Raw genomic sequence first — 23,096 nt, forward strand, 5'->3', positions numbered from 1 at the left:
TACATCTTAAATCACAAAAGCATTGGGGGAAAAACCTACCATATATTAATGTGAAATTATGTGTACAACAATGAAGTATAATAATAATAAATTTTATGTATATGTCTTTCATGCAGTCCATTTATTTATACCAATGTAAAATAATGTAGATAAAATTAAAGAACCTTACTTGTTTAGGCCATCATTTCATACTTAAAAATTTAATGCCTGATAATGTTTTCTACTTAAATTATGTTTCCTTTTTATTATATTAACTGCATAGAACAGAATAGATATGCAAATAAGTTAACTACTCATTAAGACAAGTTATGTGACTACAGCAAAATATTGGAGTTAGATTTGATCTCCTACCCTAGCCAAACATTTACAATTTAAGGCATGCTACTTAATCTTCCTATGTCATCCTCCTTTATTTCTTAAAACAGTGATAATGATACTACTCTAAGGACAAAAGGGAGAATTAAATGACAGTAAGTGTGGTATTCCTAGGAAAGTTCCAACTAATAGGAAGCCCTCAGCTAATGTTAATGCCTCCTTTTCTTCTCTAACAAAAACAATGAATCCATCATTAAGCCCAGAGCCAATTTCAGAAAGTAGGGACACTATCTATATGGTAAAAAATTTACAGTTGGAAAAGAAACATATTCAAGAGCCTTGTTTTCTTTTTTAATTTTCGCATGAGTCTTAAGAAACGGGCTTCTACGTCATCACTATCTTCCATTGCCAAGACCAGCACTGTCCACTAAACCCTCTGCGATGATGGAACTGCTTTAGCTCTGCACCGAGGTAACCGCAAGGCACCTGTGGCAACTGAGTGCTTGACGTATAATGAGTGCACCCGAGGAACTGATTCTTAAATTTTATTTTATTTTATTTTAATTAACTTAAATTGAATAAGCTACATGTGTCTAATGGCTACCATATTAAGCAATGCAGAGCTAGAGTCTTCTCTCTCTTGCAGCAAATTTGAAGATGACTCCCAATCATCTTGCAGGTGTGGCCAATCCCTGCCTTTTCTCCCATTTCCCATTTATCTTAAGTACATATATGAAAGCAATCCCATTCCTCTCAGCCCTGCCCTTGCCCTAGCAGTGATACACTTGTCCCTCATCTAATCGTTTCTTCTCTTGACTTCAAAGTTCAAATACATTTTTTCCAGAAGAAGAAATCTTAAACACAGAAAATAACCTTTGACAAAATTGTATATGGTATCAATCAAAATACCAGGATCCAGGTACCATTTTGTCTGTTAAATAGAAGACTTAAGATTGCCAGAAGGTATTTTAAAGAGACTAGTGTGGGAAAGTTTATGTATTCTTTTTCCAAATCTATATGTGTTCAATAATTTGTTGAGAGGAAAAAAAATAACAGGAAGGAGGGAAGAAGGGAGGAGAGGAAGAGAAGGAAGGGAGGAAGGAAGTAAAGGCAGAAAGGAGGAAAGGAAAGAGCAGGAAGAAAAAAAGAAGGGAAAGAAGGAGGGGTAAAAAAAAGACTAGAGAAGAGAAATAAGAAAATAAAAAGGAACAGAAGAGAGACAGGAAAAATGACCAGTGTTTAATTAATATTTGAAATTATTATTGATACTGCCCAGAGGTATTATAAATGGTCTGCTAAATATTTAGCATATATATTGCTAAATATATATGCTAAAAAGAAATATCTGTTTTGATAAAAATTATTATAGTGAATTTGACTAATATATACACTTAAATATCTGTTTTGATAAAAATTATTATAGTGAATTTGACTAATATATACACTTAAATGCATAGCATGAAAAATTATAACAGTAGTGATGAAAATAATCACATTAAAATGTTGATAATAACAATATTTATAATCTTTGGCTGTTTTATTAATCCAAGATAACATTTATAATGCTTTGGTTGGAAATCTTCATTTTCTCCTACTCAGTCATATGTTGTATTGTTATTTTTTTAAAGATTTTATTTACTTATTTTTAGAAAGAGTGGAAGTGAGGGAGAAAGGGAAAGATCAATGTGTGGTTACCTCTTGAGCACCCCCTACTGGGGACCTGGCCTGCAACTCAGGCACTGTGCCCTGACTGGGAATTGAACTGGTGAGCTTTTGGTTTGCAGGTCAGCATTCAATCCACTGAGCCACACCAGCCAGGGCTGATTCTTTTTTTTTAAATATGTAATTGGAAACCTTTAAGTACTTAGAAATAGTATAAATTATCAGTTTTTAGCATGAACTTAATTTAGCTTGATAGGGACCTGTTTCTAAGCAGTTTATAGGGTCAAATAAATTATATACATTGCAGACATTATAAAAATTGAAGGAAATAGGCTTTTTCAACTCTGAACGATGTAGACTCTGTGAAAACTTCTAACAATCAGTGGATACTGAAAAGGAATGGAAGTTTTCCTGTCCCCTTTGTTAAGAAAAGAAAAAATATAGAAAGTCAAAAGCAGTGTTTTACTCTTCTTAATAGAAATTAATTCTTATATTAAACATTCTACGAACCACACACCAAACAAAAATCACAAAGGATACAAAAGTTAATTAAATATAGTTCTTGCACTCAAGGGGTTCATTGCAATCCATTGAGGGAAGGCAGAAATTTAAGTATCTGAAATGCAAGATGATAAATACTAAAATGAGGCTTAGTGAGCCTGAATAAAGAAGGGAACACCTAATTCTCTCTGAGAAGTCCAGGAAAGGCCTCAGAGAGAAGATATTTCTTGAACTGAACTCTGAAGAATGAGGACAGTTTTAGCATACAGAGAAGGCAGAGGAATAAAACGCATAAAATTTGCAAGAACATGGAATATTTGAGAGATTTCCCTAGGTCTGTATAAAGGGAGCATATGGTCCGTGTGGGAAAGTGATGGGGCTGTGGGAAAAGGATGGAGGCCTCCTGGGCCCGCTAAGGAGTGGATTCCAGCCTCTAGGTCTGCACTGCTGTGTAGAGCAGCCACTAGCCACATATGGCTATGTAAATTTAAATTTAAATCAATTAAAATTAAAACTTTAGTCCCTCAGTTCATACTAGCCCCATTTTAAATGCTCAATTGCCACATGTGGCTAGTGGTTACAATTATGGACAGAACAGAGAGAGGCATTTCCATTATCACAGAAAGTTGTCTTGAGTAATGCTGTTCTAGGCTGTCTAAATTGTAAGTATTCCAATGGACAAATAAGTTTTTATCTAATACCTTCTTGGATATTCACAAAATACATGAGCATAATAAAGACCTTGAGAAGTTCTGAAAGGAATGTAGTTCAACTTTGCTTAATTCAATATTTCCTGTATTTATTTGATTACTGAACCTTCTTGTCTAAAGATAGTCTCATTTGTACATTATATGACTAGTTCTATGTGTTGCAGATGAAATGATTACAGATAGCACTCGGCGAATACTGCTGTAGCCATCAGGGTCCAAGAATGACATTTGGGCGAGGGAATGCTGTGACTGAACAGGAAAATAGAATGTAGTGACCCAGAATCCAAGGGAAGAGAGAGCTGCCAACAAATATATGGTCAATATGTTTTGAATGCCACAGAGAGGACATGGGTTTAGTAACAAAAGGGTCAGGAGTGGCATAAGCAAGAGCAGTGTCTGCACAGAATAGAGTTAGGATAGATTGGAGTGCACACAAGGATTAAATTATAGATGAGGAGGTAGGTAGGACCAATGGGATTTACCTGCCTGGAGAAGAAGAACAATAGAACAACTGCTACAGAGGAATGGATAAAACTGCTTTTTGGAAAATGAAAGGTACCATTTATATCAATACCATAGACATGTTTACACACACACACACACACACACACATACAGACACACACACAGAAAGAGAATTTAAAAATCTCCATTCTTCCCTTGAAGAGACTCGAGAGTATACCATGTTAAAGAAATTATAAAGGGATGATTTGATCTTAATTCTTTCATGTAAATGTTGGTAAAAGTAACTACCGTATTTTTCACAATGCTGTGGTTCATGAAGAGCCTCTCAACTTCTTAGTGGAAAGTGGTTTTAGACTTGAAGACAATCATCTATGCTATATCGGGTATTTCTGCTGTCAGTGAACGCACACATGGTAAGTGAAGACAGCTTCTTCCAAGCAGTGAGAATGGATTTGGCTCAGAGAAAATGCTTGCCATTGGGCAGGACACAAGGGAGACAAGAGCAGGGAAATCCAGAGCAAACTCCAAACCCAAAGAATGAGAAAAAGAGCATGGATGAGAGATGAGGTCAATAATCACAAACCCACAACAAATGGCATGAAGGATAAGCTCACCATCTCAGGCTTATGGGTCAGATTCATGTCAGGAACAGGGGTCAAGATGGGCCCCAAAGTCCTTCAGTAAACACAAATGCATCGAAGGACAGACACACAGACACTGCAACAACAAACACAGACTCACGCCAGCCAGTCAATGTATAAGTCACCAGTGTTGCTAAGTTCTGGTCATTGGTGTTCTGAGAAACATGGGAAAGAGTAATACATTTGATGTAGTTAACTAGGAAAGCAGACTTTAATGTATGCTTTCTTGTTTTCTTCATTAGATCCCCTGAGCAGAGTGTGTTTAAGACCAAAAAATGTAACTGATTCTTTGAGCACCTACATTAATGCTAATTATGTTCGAGTAAGTAAATAAATATCTATTTCTTTCTCATGAGCATGTCAACTTACTATTTGGAATTTGGGTTATATTTTTTTCCTTAGAATTGATTAATTTTGACTTAACTTGGTTACTAGCCAATTTTTGTTTGTAATCCATAATCCATAATCAACTCTGGTAGTGGGTTTTTTTACAATGAGTCTCTCTTTCCTGTGCATCTGTGGGCTCAGAGCCCCATGTGGGGTGCTCCGGTGAGGACTAAGCATCGTGATGGTCACTGCCATTTGCTATGCTTGACTCCTGGGAGAACAGCCAGGTGAATTGTTGTGTTGGAGTGAGTTGAGCTACGGAAATCTGTTTGCTTTTGGACTAGCAGAGCTATATTGTTCTGAAGATATTTTACTTAAGTTTTCAGTGGAAGGCATGAACTTCAAAGCCAATTTTTTGTATCTTTACTGAAAATAGGGCTACCGTGGCAGAGAGAAAGCGTTCATCGCCACGCAAGGCCCCATGATCAACACTGTGAATGACTTCTGGCAGATGGTTTGGCAGGAAGATAGTCCTGTGATTGTTATGATCACAAAACTCAAAGAAAAGAATGAGGTATGACCTTTACCCAAGTACTAAATGCTATATATTTTCTGTTGCTAAAGAAGAGATATTGCATGTGAAAAATTGCCATGTGCTTAATAACAGATTTAAGATGGAAATTTGAAGACATTTAAACAGTAGGTTGCTTTATGATTCCCAAAATGGTAATTGGTGTTATTCTGTTAATGACAACTTTCTTTCAGAAAAATCAATATATATTGAATACTCATTTCTCACCTGTGTCTACCTGTCTCAGTAAGGAAATGATGGACCACAAATTATCATCTGATTTATAGGCAGTGAAATAAAAATTCTTCATTTGTATCTCAAGTAATTTTTGTACCTACTATGTGACAAGTATTGTACAATTTTAGTTGTTGACAATATACTAGTGGACAAGACACACAACTATTCCTGCCTTTGGTAGATTTTAACTTCTTGGGGGTGGTGGGAGGTGACAGACAAAACCAATAAACAGAGCGAGTTCAAAAATATTAGATGGGCTAAATACCACAGACAAAGAGTAGGATGGGGCGTGCTGAGCTGTCGGGAGGGGCTGAGAAGGAAGGGTGAGCTGCAGCAGTGCCCACGCAGGGTGGGCAGGAGGAGCCTCACTAAGAAAGTAAGATTTAAAGAAAAATGTGAAGAAAGTTACCAAAGCTAAGTAACTTTCTCAATATCTCTATAAAAAGAGTCCAAGAATGAGGCAAAATTAGATTCTATTTCCTTCTGAGGATCTAACTGACAAACAGAATACTCATTCTGTGTTTTGCATCATAAAAATAAAATTGTGTAATTCCCACAGGGTGCTGTCCTAGGTCCTGCTTACATTTTAGGGCATTTTGTCCTCTTATTGGCATAGTTTACAGTCTTATTTTTGTCAGCTTTTGTGTTTGTTTTCTTGTCAAAAGTACTATGACAGGGCTTCACTGTGACAGTAAGGATTTAAGAAAACTGAATTTTCCCTTATACCCCTTTGGTGAGTTGTAACAGTTAATCAAGAAAATCCAGGCTCACAATGGCACTTTGTAAGTGTTTTAAAGTTTGTTATTTTCTTCTATTTTTGCTACAGTATATGAAGGGTTTTTTCCTGAAATTTATTTTGCAAAAAAAGTATATTTTTTGGCCAGTAGATGAAGGTATATACTTAATTAACTACATGGTTTACTAAGTAAATGCATTTCTCTGAATTTTATGTGAAAACCTGATGTGACACAATAAAAATAACCCATAATGTTCTCAGCTGTTTCACCCACTTTCAATCTGCCAGACATATTAAGCCACTGACAATTCCTGCACAGTTGTTTGATATTCATGACATTTTAACTTCATGGTGAAAAAAGACTCTTCAAAGTTAAAAGTTGTGTTCTTTGTGTATCTACAGCCATAGAACTTAAGTAATGTGACAGGCTAGACAACCTGAAAGACCTCCCCTTACAAAATCAGTTATACTGGGTAAAACATGAAATAACAGGTACAGCAGAGCATGAAAGAAACGTAAGGAAATCCCAGCAGTTAAAAATGGGATAAAAAGCATAAAACCAGAGAATTACAGGTTACTTGTGCTTTAATGATGACACAAGCGACGGAGACAAAGACTTGGACTTGCAGAAGCCAGGAGTCAGAACTGAGACCTTCCACAAAGGGGACACTTGCGAGGGCTATGCCCTCAGAGAAAGGTGAACCACAGAAATAAACCCGCCTACCAAAACAGGACTACAACAGGAAATTCATCTGTCTTAGCCCAGGCTTCTCACGGGATAAATAAAAAGGTTCCCTTGAGTATTCAGAATTCAAAAACCAGGAAATGCCAAGTGGAGTAATGAATAGAAAAAGTATTATAGTACTGGCTTGGTAATGCTCTGTGGCACTTTCCAGAAACAAAGGCAAAAACTTTTTTGGTGCATACAGTCTCAGCATATATTTCATAGAATTTCCACAGAAAAAGTCCAAAAAAACATAAACTCATAAGTTAAAATTATGAGGTACACAAGTAAACAACATAAGGAAAAATCAGAAGAAGCAACAACATAGAAATAGATCCACAAAAATTTGAAGAATGGAAACTATACGGTATAAGCTATATATTTTTTATAATTAAACACACAAAACATAAAATAAACTTGAAAAGGTGCAAGTTACTATCAAAAAAGACTAGAGAGAATTTTAAACAAACCAATGAGTAATAGAAATAGTTACAATATAGACACTGTTATTTAAAAGACAACCTCATCAGGCAGGTTTAATAGTAGGCTGGACACAGCTGAGTATTTACTAGATTAAAAAAATAGAGTTAAGGAACTCACCTAGAAGCTCAGAATGACCACAAATATGAAAGAGTTTCTGATACAGAGAAGACAATATTTAAATGCCCAATATGTGTCAAATGGATATTTTGGGAGAAGAAAAAGGAGAATATAAAAAAAGAAGTAATCTTCGAGGGAACAATGACTAGGGATTTTCCAAAACTGATGAAAGACATGAGCTTTCAAAGCTGGAAAGCACAATAAATCCTCCAAGATAACTCACAATAAATCCACAGCTAGACACGTCTGTGAAACTGAACAGAGACAATTTTTTATTAATTTTTTATTGTTGTTCAGTTACAGTTGTCCCCATTTTCCCCCATTACCATATTTTGCCATGTATAATGTGCACATTTTTGACCAAATTTTTGAGCAAAAAATAAGGATGTGCTTTATACATGAGTAGTACTAATTCGGTATCTATAAATATTTTTAATTCTTTTATTTATGCTTATGCATTAAAAGTATAACTTAGAAAGCAATAATGATATCTGTATGTAAAATAATACCCTGGGATATGATCACTGGTTTTGTTTCTAAATATAAATAAATAAATAATTGAATTAAAAAATTAAAACAAAAGATTTTTTTTCCTGAAGGTTTGGGCCAAAATTGTGGGTGCGCATCACACACGGGAGCACATTACACACGACAAAATACAGTACTCTCCCCTGCCTTACGCAGGGGAGGTGAATATTCACCTCCCGTATTCAATCCTCCCCCCACGCCCGTTGTCTTTGTCCATGGGTCTTTTATGCATGTTCTTGGACTTGACCCTTCCCCTTCTTTCCCCTGTTACCACCCTACCCCCTCTCCTCTGGCCATTGTCAGTTTGTTCTTTATTTCCATGTCTAAACAGACAATTTTAGTAACTAGAGTAACTAACAAATGGCTTCTTAGTAAAAATAGAAGCCGAAAGTCAGTTGAATAATACCTACAGAGGGATGAAAGAAAGTAACTGACAACCCAGAATTTATGCAGGATTTGGCAACATTTCTGAGTAGAATGCATTACCCCTACCCACTTTGGTTTGAATCATAATTTTCTCAATACACTGTCACAATGTGTTTTCTGAAAGCTCATTCATGCCCTTACAAATTCTATTTTTTCTTTAATTAAAAATAAAATCATGTATTATGAACATTGAAAAGCACTCTAATTTATGTAATTATGTGAGTGTAAGTATGTAAATGTTTTGAAACAAATAAATTATATTTCCACAGAAAACATTCCTTACTTGTCAGCATTGCATGTTTATTAAGGATTAACACTTGGCGAAGCATATGTGAAACAATATCTCCCAAGGATTATGGAATAATTTGTAGTAGCTCTAAGCTAAGTCACAGTTTTTGTTGTCTCGAGCATTTCATTCCTTTAACCTGGTGATACATTTGTTCACTTTTATAGAAAATGTCAGAACTATGTCTTTAGTGCTTCACCTTCTTAAACCAGGGTTCCTTTCATCAGGACAGAAGCAGCTAAGATTATTGGTCAGTCAGAAGCATTCTGTAGAGGCTGAGTAATGCTTGACATGTTTTACAGATGATAGTAAGGATGGTCTGAGCCAGGGGAGAACATTCCAAAGCCCCAATTCTTCTCTTTTGTCCCCAAGACAAAGCCTGTCATTCTAACCGAAGTGCTGAATGAGCTGAATCTGTATTTCAGTGTGATACTGATGATGCTCAGAACTCTCCATTCGGGGTCTGGAATGGAGCAGAGCACCTGTTGTTCATTTTCGACTTCATCGTAGTTGGAGCTGCCTGTTGGGACCACTCTCAGAATCCACACTCTCCACAGGAAAGCCAGGGGGATCTGTTGAAAGATAGGTATTTTTAAAAATAATGACCGCACTAAAGGGTGATTAAGGTTTTTGTTTATCTCTTTGACTTGGAAAGGTATTTTTTTCTTACCATTTTTAGACTTTTGTCTTTTAAATATCTGGGATATAGCTCCTGGAAATATCAAAGTGAAACATATTATGTTGTCTATGTATAATTTACTATGTGTGTTTTCCAGTAGCCAGTCATAATCCCAAATGTCACAGTAAAAATTTTGACTTTTTCATTGTTGATTATTCATTAAATTAAAATGAAAATTCCTTTCCATCCTGACTCTCCAGAGAGGTAAACATAATGCTATAGAGGAAATGTTCCATGTCTTACCGATCTACCAGGAAAACACTCTTACCGATCTACCAGGAAACCACAAATGTGCCAACTTTCAATTGTGTTAAGCGTCATTGTTTAGAATAGACAAAAATCATTTCCTCCCGCAAAAATGAAGGGGGAGTTATCTTTAGAAATTCCCAGGCTTTATATTTTCATGAAACTTTCTACTTTTTAGTAAATACATAAATACATAATTTCCACTTTTTCAATATTCTCAGTTTCCTAATAAAATGAGAATAAACAAAAACTTTAAAAATGGAGCTGAAAAATCAGTTGTATTGCAAGAAAGAGAAGCGATTGTATTGCTGCTAAATTTGAGTTCCTTCATTTAGATAAATCACAAGAAGAAGGGAATTTCTCTTGAAGGAAAGAGAACATAAAAACATAGCGTGCAAACTCTTTTACACATGAACTATGGCATTACCGAAGAAGACGTAGTGGCCCAGACCTGCAAAGCTGGAGCTGGGTTGGTCCACGAGTGAGGTAGCATTTGCACATTTCCAGACTCCTCAGGCCACCTCTGGAAGTCACCTGGTGCCCTGTCATCTCTTTCTAGGAAAGAAAGGAAGTAGCTACAGATGCTGATCACATTGCATATACTGTGGAAGATGTCCTCTACCCACTCCCATGTACTGAAAGAACGTGCTAAGCACAGTTTATGTATCAATTCAGTTCATTTTCACTTTAACTCTACCAAGTAGGTTTTGCTGTCCCTATAGGATGGATGAGAAACCAGAAGCTCAGAGAAGATAAGCCATTTGCCTAAAGACTCAAACTTAGTGAATGATAGAGGCCAGATTTTAATCCAGGTTTGTTTAATTCTGAAATTCATGCACTTAATTATATTGCACTTAATAATCCATGCACTTAATCCATGCCCCAACAAAATAAGCCAAATAATGATGTAAGACACTAGAAAGCAAGCAACCCACTGTTGGCCTCAGAGAGCAGTAAGCTACCAAATTTATATTTTGTAAAGTGAGGAAATCACTTGGTGATTCAACCTAATACTTCCCTCAAGTATACTCAGCCACAGTCTTTCTCCGTGTTCACTTCCATCTTTCATCTGAGTTAGCTATGTGCCTTTACTTCCAAACCTCATTTAGCCCATTGATCAACCTAGTAAGCACTTTGCAAACCATTTAACCTTAAAAAGTCATATAAAAATCATATTATGTTTTCCCCTCTTTCATTCCCATCCTTTCTCTATCTGATAAAATAAAAGATTAACTTTTATTACATTTATGTGATCAAATAGCTCAGACGAAGCTTTACAGCTTTATCACAGGGACCCGAAGAATGAGTGGGCACACGAGGGAATGAGGTGGGTGGAGCAACAGCCCACAGAGGCTGACCGCAACTGCAGGGCCTGCGTGGGCTGAGCAGTGTGGTGTGGCTTGAGCACAGAATAGCAGGGCACGAAGGGAGACGAGACTGGAATGTTACGTTGTGCCCGAGAATACAGGACTGTGCTAAAAACGCACAAACGAAAACCTTTGTCTTCATTACCTAGGCAGCAAGGAACCCCTAAAGATGTTTTGAAATAGATTGACAAAATGCAATTTGTATATCAGGAATATCATTGGTGGCAGGATCCAAGGTTTGGATTTGAGGAAAGCAAGGGGAAGAAGGGAAATAGGTTAAAGTTGTAATAACCATCCAGGTAACAGATAATGGGGTACAGAATTAAGATGATGGAGGAGTATATTGAGAAAAGGGGACAAATTAAAAAGTTGTTACAGAGATAAAAGACACAGGACTTAGTTTCCAATGAAATGTGAGGGAATAGAAAGAGGGTTCGATTTTTGGTGAGAAACGGAGTGGAGGCTGATACCACGAACCTAGGTGGGCAGCCAGGGAAGGTTCGTGAGAGAAGAGAGTTCCAGTTTTCACGCGTTCAGTCTGAGGACTCCTGAAGACCTGTGGATGGTTAAGTCTACTAAGTAGCTAGAAATAAATGTCTAGAGCTTTAGACAAATGTGCAGATAATAGATAGAGATTGAACAAATTAAATTTATGAAGTGAAATTTGTTCAGAGGGTCCCAGCCCCCAGGAAATCGTCTCAAAGTCTCCTAGCAAAACTTCTGGGTTTCAGTTTCCTCTGTTGTTCAATGATATAATAACAATAGTAATATTCGCTACCTGCCCTGCCTAACTCAAATGATTGTGAAAGGGATTAAATGACCTTTTTGTGGAGGCACTTTTCATATTAAATTGCTGTCCCTGTTAGCAATATTTGAGAGTAGCAATAACAGTGGAAATCTGACCCATTCAGTCCCTCTCATGCGCTAAACGTACCCAAATGTAATTGACCATCTTCTTTGCATTCATTTAGACCCACTCTCTGTGCAATGGTACACGTCTCTGTCTATGCAGCTCACAGAGCAAAATATCTTTAATTTTAAATGCATAGAATTTAAAAAGTAACTTAGAAAAGATTTTTTCAGGCAACTGCTATAGCCAGACTTCCTTCTTCATTATATACAAAAAGCCCTAACAAGGTAGGAGTGAGAGGAAGGGTCAAAGAAAATAAAAAGATCATAAAAATATGAATCTGCATTGCATTTTCCTTTTACTATGAGCCACTGATTATGAAGAACTGCTCGATGTCCAGAATCTTCAGAGTCAGGATTTGTTCATTACTCATTTGCAAGAGGCACAGTACCCCCTGAAAACTTCTTTTTTCCTCCAAATCATGAATTCTTGAAGTTAATAGAGGATTTTACTGAAGGGATCAGCCTAGTAACAGAAGAATAGTGATAATTTGGAGTTATATTCTGCTAGATAGCATGCTGTTTTGAATTACCTACAATTAGTGTAGTTTCACAATATTATCTCTGAGAGAGCATTTTCCTTCCTTGCATTTTCTGCCTCTTTCATACCATTGTTAGCACCACAATAGAGAAACCCTAAAAAGCTGTTCACAAAAATAATATAAACAGGAATTTGTGCTCTGAGAAACAACTACATTTGCAGCTCTCCCCTACCTCATATTCGAAAGCACCCACACTTATCTGGTCTCTTTTTCTATGTTCTCCTAAAAGGGGGAGAAATGTATTCAGTGTGTAAAAATAAGCTATTGTATCCCCAAAAGAAGATGGGATGCTAATTAAGGGTTCATTGAATGAACAAGTCATCTTGCATTGTCTACTGAGAGCTGGCTGCCAATTGAATTTTTGGTAAGGAGTCAAGAAAAACATTCAAGAGGACCCAGCAAGCTTGGGAGAGAAGCGAGGACCACTTCCATTTATCAAGTAGGTGCACGAGCCTGTCCAAGTATTGTTGAGAGTCAGGATGCTGGCTGTGAGCTCCTGCCTCGAAGCTTTTCCTGCTGGTTGTGAGAACCACCTTCCCAAAGACGGGTCTGCCGCTCAGGTCTGATCCTGGACAATGGGACACATACGTCATATTGCTGGACCACTGAATGCCTCTTTCTTTGCTCAATACCTTTTTCAAGATTCTTTGTGTCTTCTTGGATTTGTCCAGGAGGCAGGTATTCTAAGATATATACAATAGGTCAGGTCTTGCAGCAAAGTAATTGATGCTCCATTGAAAGGCACCAGGCAAATTGGTTAGTATGATTATCTTTAACAAACTGGGGAAATTTTAGACATTTGACAACTCGTAAATGAGGAGGGAAATAAATTGCTCTGCTTTAAAATGTTTTTTTTTCTTCATGTTATGTCAGCCAGAGTAAGCCTTTAGCCTGATTGCCTGCCAGTGTAGGGTGTGGGGTGGCATGTAAACAGAGATGAAAAAGTGATTTACTTTGTTTGGAAAATGACCAGAAAATAGAGGATGCAAATGTGGTTTTACTGTAAGGGAGGAAAGAAACAGTGAGTCAACCAGGTAAAGTGACTCTCCCCGTGACTCTGGCTTGTGGAACAATTAGTGCTCAGCACGACAGAATCCTGGAGGTGTGTTTCTGACACTTATGGTATCTTTTTCTTTAGTTCTGTAATTCTGTGATTCTTTTGCTGTTCTTTTGAGTTCTAAGTCCTTAACTTTTTTCAAGTGTGATCATGTGCCTTTGGCAAAAATGTGAAGAAACAAGTGTCCTGACCGCTGACAGGTCCCGACTAAAGGCAACGAGTGAAGGGATTTCCCTATAAATGTGTGTGTGTGATTGGAAGAAAATAAGTGCTATTTAAACAATACTTCTAAGTTAACATTGCTTCCCTGGCACTTGCAATAAAACATCAACTTTCACACTTTACATTCTTAATCATTAAAATATGTGGTAAAAAATTTAATAGGTCTTTTGCAGTTGATTAAAAGGCAAAATCATGTGTGCTTGAATCTCATTTTGCAATTTGCTTTTAATAACATAGCGTAGATATAATAATATAATATGAATTCATGATCTAATGCATAATTAATGATAATCACTTTGGACAAAAATCTCAAGTGAAATATAACAACAATAAAAACAGTAGCAACAAGTTTTGAATGCTTTTTATATGCCTGGCTTGGTTCTAAGTGCTTTCCTTATGGCAAATTGTGAGGGAACTGAGGCCAGAGAGACTGAGTCTCTTGCTTATGGATTCATAGCTAATAAGTAGTAGAACTAAAATGGGAACCCCATCTCTCTGACCACAAAGCTTGCACCTTACCCACCTTTATTATATTGCCTTGTTTACATTATGACTGTTATTACTGTATGAAACCCTTAAAAGAGGATTTGGTTTTAAAATATCTTAAAAATAATTTTGATATACATCTATTGTAATCGACCGCATAGGTGAAAAGACCATTGGTCCTGAAAAACATACAGCCATACAGCATTCATTGTCATCACGTCTGCTCCACACACACGAGAAACTCCATCCTGTGGCATCTAACGCACTGCATGTGCTCTAAGTACACACTGCCACTCGATGAGGCAGGAAGTGTGGCTTGCTTCAACCGTCATGAGAAAACATTTATTTCTAGTCATTACATGATAAACTCTAATATTTGGATTTAATTTCTTAATTCCTAATTAAGTTCTTAATTAGTTCTTAATTTTTCTGTGGAGTTTCAGGAAATTCTACCTTTATTTTTTTTATATGGGATTAGTAACAACAGTGTTTCACAGTGTTTGCAAAAATTAATACTTTATTTATTTTTTTAAGATTTCATTTATTTATTTTCAGAGAGAGGAGAAGGAAGGGAGAAAGAGAGGGAGAGAAATATCAGTGTAGAGGAGAAACATCAATCTGTTGCCTCTCAGACGCCCCCAACCAGGGGGGACCTGGCTCACAACCCAGGCATGTGCCCTGACTGGGGATCAAACTGGCCACCTTTCGGTTTGCAGGCCAGCACTCAATCCACTAGAGCCACACCAGCCAGGGCAAAAATTGGTACTTTATTTAAAAAACAACCTTACTGACGTGTAATTTACATGCCATAAAAAACACATGTTTAATATGTACAATTCAGTGGTTTTGGTACATTTACAGAATTATAAATATTGATACTTGATTTTATTTATTTATTCATTTATTTAATTTTAATTGTTGTTCAAGTACAGTTTTCTGTCTTTTATTCCCATTGCAGCCCACCCACCCAGCTCTCCCTGATACTTGATTTTCTTAATCAATTAAATAAAAGCTGAAATACCTGACTGAAAAATACTTGAGGGCTAATGAGCATCATTAATATTTGCTGTGTTTGTCTTTCTCTTTCATCAGAAATGTGTGTTATACTGGCCTGAAAAGAGAGGAATATATGGGAAAGTGGAGGTTCTGATTATCAGTGTAAATGAATGTGATAACTACACTGTTCGAAACCTTGTCTTAAAGGTAAGATTACATGGCTGTAGCTATCTACAAAGCAGATGATATTAGAGGATAACATTTCTACTTTGAAATTATTGTCCTAATAAGTACTACAGATTTAATTTAAACCAATTAAATAATGTCAAGATGAGAAATAAATTATAATCATTCCCTCATGTATTTCTTTGTTGTCAGCTACTATTAACATATGGAGTGATTAAATTAAATGAGTGGATATTAAGGAAGTTCACTAAGTAGGGTGCTGTGACCTTCTACTTTGCATAAATAAGAGATCTCTTGATTTAACTTTTTGAAAGCCTTTAACTAATGCTTGTTCTGCAGACTTGACCGTGATTATTTTTAACGCCACTTTGGTCTGTGCAGCTTTAAGGCCTGAAAACTGAGAACAGCAAATCTGTGCCTGTGGGTGGCTGTGGGAGGCAAGACCAGACGAAGCGCCGATGACATCTGCAAAATGTGGCGTTTCAGTAATTTATAGGGACTTTCCCAGGCCAGATTACATCATAGGAAAATTATCTTATTTAATTTACGGGCAGCAGATGCTAAGGAATGTTGCCATGGTATTGTTTCTGCTTCTAGAGAACAGTCATCCCAAAGATTTCAGTCCCATCTAGAGCCTCAGTGCTGCAGCACTGTCGTCGCAGGGACGGTGGAGGCAGGGCTGGCAGCGGCGGCGGCGAGGGTGAAGCTGGGCAGAGCAAGGCACTTACCAAAACCTGCTTTGAAACGGGTGTCCTCAGTGCTAGTTCACGCCACGGCCCCACCGAGCACTGCGAGTTTTGCGATGACACACGTGGACCCTCACTCAAAGCGTTTCTAATCTAGTGATACCCAGAGACCCTCTACTACTGGGATTTTTCATTGCTCTTAAAGATAGAAATTGTGGATGAGTATAGAAGTGTTAGACTGATGGAATATAAAATTACATGTTTGTACATTGGATAAAATGTTTATAGTAACCTGTCAGGAATGTTCAAAGAGCAGGAAACACATGATCTCCCAATTCTTTCTTAGTTACATTTGCATCTACTATTTTGTTCATTACAGTAAACTACAAACACTAGTATATTTAGCATATTTATATGTACACTTCCTATACTAAAATATATTCTCATCTTTTCTGCTTTATTTTTTTAATTTTAAATTAAGCTTATTGGGGTAACATTGGTTAATAAAATTATATAGGCTTTATGTATACAGTTCTATAAGACATCATCAATATATTGTATTGTGTGCATTTAATAGAGGCGAGGCTGTCAAACTTTGATATCAGGATAGTTACAGTAAAGTTTTCTCAAGGTAAAAGTTGTTCTTCAGAAATCTCTTAGATATTTTTCCCACCTAGAAATATTGCAAGTAAGATGGGAACAAGAGAAGGCATGCAGTACTGTGGTTTGGATGACTTTTAGTAACACAAGTAAATGAGGCATTTGGTGGCTGTTGCTATTTTCAGCAAGGAAGTCACACCCAACATGTGAAGCATTACTGGTACACCTCATGGCCCGATCACAAGACTCCAGACAGCGCCCAGCCCCTTCTACAACTCATGCTGGATGTAGAAGAAGACAGACTTGCATCTGCAGGCCGAGGGCCTGTGGTCGTCCACTGCAGGTAAGGCCTGAACTGTCCTTTCCACCTGAGCAAAGTGTCCATCCTTTGTAAAGTCATAGACACACAGAAGTTGGGTTTTACTTCTTGGTGTGACTGTGTCAGTAAATTAAATATTTCTTGAAATTGGTTAACTTCCTGCTGTTTGAGTCTTGGACAAAATGATATTTACAGTGATAATTTTGAGCATTTTTTGCAAACAATGGCACAGCAAAGGAAATACCACTTCTGAATAAATGGCTCATGGAACAGGAGCTTCTACCTTGAAACTTGTTGTGATTCATCTAGTGTCATCAGTCTAATATACACGAGGAATGACAGACAGGATTTTCTGATTACTGGTAGCTTTCTTTGTTGTTTCAAGATGGTACTGGAATTGTACTTGAATTGTGTCTTGGTAACATTTATTATTATTTCACATTTGGTAAAAGCCAGTCAACTATTTTAAAAGTTATTTCATTGCCCTCGCTGGTGTGGCTCAGACCAGCCTACAACCAAAAGGTCACTGGTTCAATTCCTGGTCAGGGCACATCCCTGGGCTGTGGGCCAGGTCTTCAGTTGGGGGCATGCAACAAGCAGCTCATTGATGTCTCTCTCTCTCTCTCTCTCTTTCTCTCTCTCTCTCTCTCTCTCTCTCTCCCTTCCCCTTTCTCTAAAAATGAATAAATAAAATCTTTTTAAAAATGCATTTCATGAAAAACAGATGGAAATAAATTATGAAATGGTAAGTGGACAAGTGGTAGTTCTCCAAAAGAAAAGCAAAGTGCTGTTACCAGAACATGGGTTACTGGAGGATAGGCCAAAAAAAGCAACAGATGGCCCGGGCCAGTGTGGCTCAGGTGGTTGGAGTGTTGTGTCCCATGGACTGAAAGCTCACAGGTTCGATTTCTAGTCAGGGCACATGCCTAGGTTATGGGTTCAGTCCCCAGTCAGGGTTGTGTAGGAGAGGCAAGAGACCGATGTTTCTCTCTCACATCAATGTTTCTCTCCCTCTCTTCTCCTCCCATCCCCTCCTTTCCCCACTCTCTAATCAATGGGCATGTCCTCAGGTGAGGATTCAAAAAAACAAAAAAAGTAACTGATGTCCATGGTGGTTCTCTTCCTTAATGCCTGTCTTAAAGCTCTCCTCTCATAACTGATACCTCATTCCCATTGTTTTCCTTTTAGTATGCCCAAACTAAACCAAGTACTTTTAAAGAGATTTCAAGCACTAGTCATTTATTCTTCATACTTTCTCAAAATTCCGTAATTTGTGTTGCTTCATTTAATATCATAAGTCTTATAAGATAGCTCTTGATACTATCTTTAATAAATAAAATATCTTATTTTAGATAATTTTAGCCTTCTTTTTTGAACCTTTGTGGTTTAATTAAAACTAAAATTTATGTCTACTTACTCAACAGCATCATTACCCAGTTTTTAGCATTAAGCATTACCCTAAACTTATCTTGGGGCCAAGGAAAAGCAACTTAATTGGCCATCCCTTAGGGCTGGAACTGTCCCCCACCCAAAATCATAAAACACTCATGATATCTAAATTGAACTAGACACTTTCTCTATAAAACTACTTGGTATTTCTCCTTCTAATTGGTATTTCTAAGAATGAGACCATCTTTTTTCTGGGGACTCGGCTACCAATGTTGACAGTTGTCTTTGGCCCTTCTCTTTGTTCCAGCCTCAGTATCTAATCAGCCACCCGAATGGCTTTCCCTTCAAAGCTCCCATTATCATCACTTCCTGTCCAGCCACCCAAGTTCAGGCCCGTATGACCCCACTCGCATATTTTAGAAGTAGCCAGCTAATTGCACACACACACCCCATTTCCCCATGACCACCCTCACTATGGCCTACCCAAAGCACTCCTCTCGGATAAGGCTTAAAACTCTCTTTCATCACATGGAGGCTGTGCTTGAAACTTCTCACTGGCTTCCCATTGCCTAAAGCACAAGTTCTTAACCTTGGGTCTCTGGATGAGCTACAGGAGTCAGTGAATTCCTTAAAGTTACTTACACAAATTTGAGTACCTAAAGTTACGTGAATTTTTCTAAGAACTGAAACTTCCTAGTTTTCATCAAATTCTCAAAAACAGGAAGTTTTAGAGGATGAAGTCCAAACCTCTTTCCATATAAGACCCTCATAAGCCTCAGTGGACCTTCCCATCTTATTTCCCACTGTTTCTCTAAAATAACTTTCCATTCTCTAAAATAACTTTCCATTCTCTACTCATTGTCACATATCATGTGCCCCGTTCTGTAGCAATTTTTTCCTTAAACCTTTCTCATGCATGGAACATTTTCTCTCATTCATGATAACCAAAATGCCTGCCATTCATGTGGCATAGTTCACACCCTATCTCTTTAGTGAAACAAATGTTCTATAGACACTTCAACTAAAAAGGGCCCATGCTACTTTCGAATTCTTTTACACTCACATTTAACAGAAACAAGTTCCAAACAGGAGAAGTAAATGCTATCTCAGTGCCAAGAGGGGAACTTTTAATTCAACCCAAAAGGATATGCCCCTGGCTAGTGTGGCTCAGCTGGTTGGAACAATGTCATCCCGTAAACTGAAAGTTACAGGTTCAATTCCCTGTCAGGTCACCTACCTAGGTTGTGGGTTTGATCCCCAGCTGGGGCATGTGCAGGTGGCAGCCAATTGATGTTTGTCTCTCACATCAATGTTTCTCTCTCTCTCGCTCTCTCTCTCTCTCTCTCTCACTCTCTCTCTCTCTCTCTCTTTCCCTCTCTCTCTTCCTCTCTTGGGAGAGAAAAAAACAACCAGGAGCATTGAAGAAAGCCTTTAAACATTGGAATAATGTTGAACGGGATCTTTAAAAATGACCAGCATTTGTGGTTTTAAAAGGTGGTAGGGAGGGCATTTTTGACTGAAGAAATATCATTAATATGGAAAGGAAAATTGGAAAACCACAGGCTTTTTTTTTGCAATTATTCATGTAAATGAAAAAATGGCACAAAGGATACAAGGAAGACAGTAAAAAAGATATAAAGCTTGAAAGTTACTCACATTCATATGATTCAAGGTTATGGATACCATGGCAGGGAACTTAGACCTGGTGCTAGAACCACTGGGAGCCGATGACGGTTTTGAGAAGAGGGTACTGTGATCAGGTCCCTAGCAGCTGTTTACGTCATGAACTAGGCCAGGAAAAGACTAGAGACTTTGAAACCATGAATTAAGGAGATGCTGAAAAGACTGGAGACTTTGAAATCATGAATTAAGGAGATGTTGAAAACGTGAGCCTAGTCTATAGAAAGGAAAGCATGGATCACAAAGGCTCAGTAGAGGTGAAAATACATAAGAACTGGTAACAGATACGATGTGGGGGATCAGAGGGAGTGATGGGCTCCGAGATTTCAGAGCTGGAAACTTGTGGCTGACTGGTAGTGCCATCGAGGGAAAAGGTAATTAATTCTGTTTGGGACGCACTGAACTGAAGCAAGTGCAAAACAGTAACCTCAAGATTCCCAACTAAGATGGAAAGCCAGTCTGGAGTTTAGGAGAAACTTAAGGAATATAAATGTAGGTTTTAGAGAAATTTACATAAAGACTATCAGTGGTTGAAGCTGCTAAAAGAGAGAGACAGACAGAGAGAAAGATAAAGGGCTCGTTAGGTCAATGACATGCTGCCTGAAGCAGATGGATGTGTAAACCCTCCTGGGCAGACAGTGTTTCTATTCGACTATAAATGACTTACAAATATGTGGGTCTAGCCATTTCCTCTCTCCTAAACTGGATTGAATCTTCGGTTATTCACAAGAATCTTCAACATCAATATATCCAAGACCAAATTCTCCCTCAAAACAGCTCTCATTCCAGATTCCACCTTCATCGCATTGGGACTACCCTTCTTTCAGTTTAGGTCACCTTTGACTTTTTGCTTTTCCGACTGTTCAACTCCAGTTCTCCAAGCTCACACTCGTGATGTGTCTAAGTGCTTCCCCTCCTTTCCAGTGCTCATTCCTTATCCAAATCAAGGCCCTGGTTGTTCTTTGTAGGACAGTTACAATGCCTTTTTACTATCCTCCCCACTGGACACTTCCCTCCACCCCGCTCATCCCACTGCATGTAACCAAACGAAAGAATATGTTTAAGCACTTAGCACAGAGCTGGGGTTGTAATACTCTCAGTCCGTGAGAGCTGTTCTTGTCACTTTGTTATCAATCCTTGCTGCTGTTTCATATTTCAAAGTATATTTTAAAAAATATATTTTATCTTTGCTATTTTTTCCCAACTTTTCATTCTTCGTCCTTTCTTTTCAGTGCAGGGATAGGTAGAACAGGGTGTTTTATTGCCACATCCATTGGCTGTCAGCAGTTAAAAGAAGAAGGAGTCGTGGACCCACTGGGCATTGTCTGCCAGCTTCGTGTAGACCGGTGAGTGTCTGCGGGGTGGGGCACAGGGATGTGACGTCTGTCACAACCTGCTCGGAGCAGCCTGGCTTGCAAACGTCACAAGCTCCAAAGTCCTGAATCTCTATGGTGACTTCTGTAATGTGTTTAAGAATATGCATTGCATTAAAAAGTCATCAGAAAGGTGTTATTTGCAGCACTGACCATCAAGAGTCTAAAACCAAAAGCTTATGCTTAATCCTTCCTTGTCTCTAACCCAGGTCGCTTGTGGTGGTCACTGTTCCTTCCTAGTCTTGCATCCCTGTTCCTTTCCACATAGTCTGTATTTTCATTGGACTTAACCAAATCATTCACTTTAGGACCCTGATGTTTTAAAATGAGGTATATGTCACACTACCAAGAATCCCCCTTTTTAGTCATTTTTTTTAATTGTGAAAAATGCACACAACAAAATATACCACCTGAGCCATTTTTCATTTACTGGGTGGCATCTTGGTGGATGTAAGGTGAAACAGTCACTTTCATATAGAGATCTTTTGATCACCTTTGTGATGATCTCTATAAGAAATTTGTCTTCCTTTCTCCACAACTAAGTAAAGGGATAATTGAGTCAGTGACGGGAAAAGTGAACAGGTGCTTCTTTAGAACAGACACAGAGAGAAAGGCACACGAGAGCAGCCGACCTCTCTGCTGTAAATCAGTGTGCTATTCTGTGTGCTACAGTGGAAAAAGAGTTGTTCTGAGAGGCTGGAGTACTGTGTGTTCCTCTTGTATTCATACAGTTTTGATTAGTCCCCTCCCATGCCCAAGGCATTGCTCCAGACACTGCAAGTACAGCGTTGGCCCAGATGAGTGGGGCTCTACTGTCCTAGAGTTTATGTGTCAACAGGGAGGGGGAAGATAATAAAGAAGCTAAGAAATAAACAGGACAATTTCAGACAAAGGTAAAAGCTGTAAAGAAGTGAAAATGGAGAGCTCTTGCTCTATGACCTAGGTCCTCCTAAAAGTAAAACTAGAGTCGCCTTCTAAGATTCATTTAGTAAATACTTATTGAGCACCTACTATGTGCTAGGTCCTTGGATTTTAATGAGACAAAATTATTTTTCTGAAAATTCAAGGAAATATATATAAAGCGCTTAGGACAGTCTGGCACATAATAAGCCTTAGGTAAATGTTCACTGTGTTATTGTCTTTGTTATTATTAAACTTATGAAGAAAGTTTCTCCTATCTCTAAAAATAAAACATTAAATCCCTCTTTATGAATAAAGTTTTCCCTTCCCACTCCTATCTGTCCTTGTCTCCTTTTAAATAATAATTTCTCAGTATTTGTATGTGTGTCTTTCCTCTATTTTAACTGTGGCTCATTAGAGGCTGTTCATCCTGGCAGTTAGGATACTAGACTCTGGGGACAGATCGCCTGGGTTTGCATCATGGTTCCCGCCATTTTCTGGTTATGTTGCCTTGGGCGAGTTGTAAGACTTCCCCATGCCTTGGTTTTCTCACTTAGAAAATGGAAGTAATAACACCATCTACTTCTTATTTTTGTTGTAAGGATTGAGAGAATCTGCAAAGTGCCTTTTATATAATGAGTGTGAAACCAAGCTTTGCCACAACTGTTATCAACATACATAGCCAGACACCTGAACACACATCTGTAAACTGGAACCAATAACCTTGACCC

At 38.0% G+C, this 23,096-nt stretch overlaps 1 protein-coding gene across 4 annotated transcripts in view; it reads left to right on the plus strand.

Annotated features, from left to right (window-relative positions):
• PTPRR (protein tyrosine phosphatase receptor type R) overlaps positions 1 to 23,096 on the plus strand; it is a 242,339-nt gene that overhangs the window by 205,400 nt on the left and 13,843 nt on the right. For all 4 annotated transcript variants that reach the window (XM_045829311.1, XM_045829312.1, XM_045829313.1 and 1 more), the window contains 5 exons: positions 4,536 to 4,615; positions 5,057 to 5,194; positions 15,329 to 15,439; positions 16,890 to 17,047; positions 21,325 to 21,438. In XM_045829311.1, the coding sequence (XP_045685267.1) occupies positions 4,536 to 4,615; positions 5,057 to 5,194; positions 15,329 to 15,439; positions 16,890 to 17,047; positions 21,325 to 21,438 (601 nt within the window). The remainder of the gene's footprint in view (positions 1 to 4,535; positions 4,616 to 5,056; positions 5,195 to 15,328; positions 15,440 to 16,889; positions 17,048 to 21,324; positions 21,439 to 23,096) is intronic.

The sequence above is a fragment of the Phyllostomus hastatus genome, unplaced genomic scaffold, assembly GCF_019186645.2.
Source record: "Phyllostomus hastatus isolate PE091 unplaced genomic scaffold, TTU_PhHast_1.1 phas_scaffold_93, whole genome shotgun sequence".
In the NCBI taxonomy this organism is placed as follows: Eukaryota; Metazoa; Chordata; class Mammalia; order Chiroptera; family Phyllostomidae; genus Phyllostomus; species Phyllostomus hastatus.